Source organism: Primulina tabacum, chromosome 6, assembly GCF_025594145.1.
Source record: "Primulina tabacum isolate GXHZ01 chromosome 6, ASM2559414v2, whole genome shotgun sequence".
NCBI classification, from domain to species: domain Eukaryota; kingdom Viridiplantae; phylum Streptophyta; class Magnoliopsida; order Lamiales; family Gesneriaceae; genus Primulina; species Primulina tabacum.
In genome coordinates this window covers 31364403-31368490 of record NC_134555.1, presented here as the reverse complement: position 1 = coordinate 31368490, position 4088 = coordinate 31364403, and the positions used below count along the sequence as shown (strand labels likewise).

The window sequence follows — 4088 nt, the reverse complement described above, 5'->3', positions numbered from 1 at the left end:
CACCAGACAACACAACAAATGTACTGCATATTTATAGTAGAGCATATGTACTATTTTTCGACAAAATGGACATGCTCCGTACTTATCATCATTAAATGCTCATTAATTCTCTGTTGACTTTAAGTCCAAGCCTTTGATAAAGCTTACACACCATATACGAATATAGTGGCTTCCTGTCATTTCGAAAATTAGTAAGATATTGTGTAATCTTTCTATATTGAACGTCATCGTGAACTTGATATATTGACTATCAGTAAATTACTACTACTACTACTACTATTATTATTATTATTATTATTATTATTATGTATTTTAATTATAATTTTAATATAAATATTTTTAATATGTTCTTAAAAAGTATTTTATTAACTAAAGTTTATTTATCTACAAAAATTTTGACTTTTAAAAAAATTAATTATTTATTGTTTAAGATTTTAATACGAAAATTTATAAATGATTTTTTTATATTTTTATTTAATTGAAATAAAGAAATCGAATCAATGACCATTATCATTATCTCAAATAATAAAAAAATTATATAATATTTTCCGTAATACTATTTTAAATTTAATTATATTATATCAAAATTTTAATAAATTTTTAAACGTTAATATTTATTAATTTTTAATAATTAATTACGTAAAATAACAATCTTTTCATTCCACGTTAAAATAATAGTACGATTGTGGGTGTCAATTTGGGTACGTTAGGTCGAGTTGAGCAATAGTACTATTCAAAAATTGCTCAATCCAAACTCAACCCGAACCCGAAAATTCTCAACATGAACCCAAACCTGAATCAACCCGATGTTGAATATTTTTAAATTTTATTTTAAAAATTAAATAAAATTCAAATATAATAATAATATTTTAATTTAAACACATAATAACAAAATATCCCTCATATATATGATTTAAATTTGAAAGTTTAATTGTTAAAAAATAAAGTATATTTACTGAATCAAATAAATAATTATTTAAAAAATAAAAAAAATATTTAAAATAAATATTAAATTATGAAAATTTATGATATATATAAATATAAAATAAATATTTTTTCAAACATAAAATATATAAAAATGTAGGCACTATTTAATAATTATATTTTAAAAAAATAATTTAAATTTTCGGGTCAATCCGATCATTTTTCGGGTCAACTATCGGGTCCAACTCGATCTCACCCGAATCCGAAAAACTCTAAACCCGAACATATTTTTTTTGGATTGAATCATATCGATTGGTAAATCGTATATGATTTTGATATCCCTGAGTAGGATATAATAATTGAGTTGTTATTTAGGATAGTAAACGGATAAATTAAAATACTACTTGTGAATTTTCTTAACACGATCTTGATAACGAAGCCTTACCTAAATAACCCAAGTCAAATGCATTACTCGGCGCCACCAGACCCTACACCGATAGAAGCACGCTCGATGTCATCTCATGTTCTGAGAATCCAATCGTCAAGTTTCGGCTATTGTTTAGAGAAGGTTTTTGTAAAAGCACATTCGCAACTTGTGGAGGCCAAGCAAGCAAGTGAAATTAAGAAGTGAGACAATGTAGGACTGGTCGGCTCTATTATTATTACAAGTTTCCATTTCACATCCATAAAAGTATTACAATGACACCTTAGCCAACCAAACCAAGTGGGATAAGATTACACAATTGATGACTCCAAATGCATACGTACAACAACAAAGGAAACAAAGTAAAAAAGCATCAGCCAGTTGTTGAAGGGAGTGTGTTTGTCTCGGCAGAAAAATCACCTAGACTTGAATGGAATGGCTCTGATCACCACTACATGGTAGAGAGCTGCGAGTGCTGCCCCGACGAATGGTCCAACCCAGTACACCCACTGCAATATACCCATCAAATAGATCAGTAAATCTTGTATCACAACAGGTGCTAAAGATTCAAGTTTCCTTCCCTTCCCTTTTTTATAATTTTTGGAAAGAAATATGAACAAGACAAGGATAATTAGCGTACATGATCATCCCAAGCATGGTCTTTGTTGTAGATGATGGCTGCTCCAAGACTCCGGGCGGGGTTGATACCCGTGCCGGTGACAGGGATGGTGGCCAAGTGCACCAAGAACACCGCGAATCCGATAGGCAGAGGTGCCAGTATCTGAAACAATATCACTGAATTACCATCTTGCAAATAAGATACATTTTTTTTTAATAGAATACACACAACAAAACCATGGAATCACCACTCATATAAACAAGGTGATGATTGAGGACGTACGGGGACGTGGGAGTCTCTGGCGCTACGCTTGGCGTCGGTTGCGGAGAAGACGGTGTAAACAAGCACGAAAGTGCCAATGATTTCGGCACCAAGGCCATCCCCCTTGGTGTAGCCAGGGTTGATGGTGTTGGCGCCGCCGCCCTTTGTCTCGTAGAGGTTCTTGTTGAATCCCTTAACCACACCCGCACCACAGATGGCCCCTAGGCATTGCATCACCATGTAGAACAGGGCTCGAGTTAGGGACAGTTTCCTCGCCAAGAACAGCCCGAATGTCACCGCCGGATTGATGTGCCCCCCTGAAAATTTCATCAAAACATCGAGATTTAGATTTAGAAACACCATAAACTCTAACATGATTATTTTTTTTTATCGAATATCGACGATTTCTCGGCCATCGCCGCTGTTGGGAAAGAAGTTAATTGTTTCACACAGTAAATTCAGCCAAGAAGATAACCTGAAATCCCAGCAGTGCAGTAAACAAGAGCAAAAATCATGCCACCAAAAGCCCAAGCGATGCCTTGAATGCCAACAGTCCTGCACTTGGAGTCGGCCTTTTGATATCCCATGACTGTCAAAATAGTCACGTACAGAAACAGAAAAGTGGCGATAAATTCAGCAATCCCGGCTCTGTAAAAGGACCAAGAACTCAGCTCCCCTGGCTCAAACAGCGGCGCTGGCGGCGGCTCCTTGTAATCCCTGTCTTGGGTCTGCGCCACCGTCCCGATCGCCTGCCTCTCCTCAAACCTATTGGCTCCCAGACGGACATCCTCCTCTTTTCCCTCCATGTCTTCTCTCTTTTCACGCTAAAACAAACAAGAATTCTCGAATAGATCAGCTGATGGCTTTACTCCCACTGGTAAGTCAAGGCTTAAATACAGGAATAGTGGGTGGCCAATGGGGCCTAGTGACCTCCATCGATGACTCAATTTTCACTATATAATATTACCGACCATCAACAATTATGGGGTTTCGGGTTAATAAGCTTGTGTGGGATTTGAAATTTGTTGGGTTGGCGAAAGCGACAACTCTGTCGTTTCGCATAGTGGAATGATCCCACCTGGCGAAACGAGGACCTTAAGTGTGAGAAATGATTAATAGAATAGAATATTGCCACCGCCCACGGCTCCGTAGTGGAGGAATGCTCGGGCAGGGGCGGCGGCGGACTTGGCCCCATTCTTGCGGATAAGGAGTGATTCGAGGCGACGATTTTTACTGTTCTTATCACGTTTGAAATTGTGCTTTTTGTCTGCACTTGGAAATAATTTTTTTTACATAGATGATTTAATTTTAATAACAATTACAAGAATAAAATACTTTTAAAAAAATTGAATTTTAATGTATATAAATATGAATTTTAGAATAATTATCATATTCTATTAATAAATTTTATATTCTTACTCGAATAATTGTTATATAAAATTTCAAAATCGTGTAATCATGTGTAACTCTCAACGTGTATCTAACATAACTCTAAATTACATATTACTCTTTTTATTGAACAATTTATCAATAGATTTTGTGAAAACTGTGCTTGTAGTAGGTTGGATAACGATTCTAAAATCGTGGTATCGAACCGATTAGATGTAGCCTCGATTCTAGTTTTGAGAACTTCTTCGGTTTCGGTTTTGATTATTTATAGACAGTTTCATCGATGGATTTTATTATAAATTGAGAAAATTAAATGTAATAACTAGAAATCCGTCAAATTGACTAAATAGACCTCTTGTAAAATATAATTGTAAGGCTATAAGTTGAAAAACATTTTTTGTCTGATCTCAAAAAAAAAAAAATACTTTCTTGCCCGTTGAAAGAACAATTTATGTGTACGGAGATTATAAT

At 34.8% G+C, this 4088-nt stretch overlaps 1 protein-coding gene across 1 annotated transcript; it reads right to left on the bottom strand.

The window, feature by feature from the left end:
• Window positions 1-1555: 1555 nt before the first annotated feature.
• LOC142549229 (aquaporin PIP1-2) lies at window positions 1556-3142 on the bottom strand. The gene is made up of 4 exons (XM_075658067.1): window positions 2704-3142; window positions 2250-2545; window positions 1989-2129; window positions 1556-1857 (listed from the first exon to the last, which is right to left on the bottom strand). Exons 1-4 carry the CDS (start codon window positions 3032-3034, stop codon window positions 1765-1767), a joined length of 861 nt encoding a protein of 286 aa, XP_075514182.1. The 5' UTR covers window positions 3035-3142; the 3' UTR covers window positions 1556-1764.
• Window positions 3143-4088: the final 946 nt, after the last annotated feature.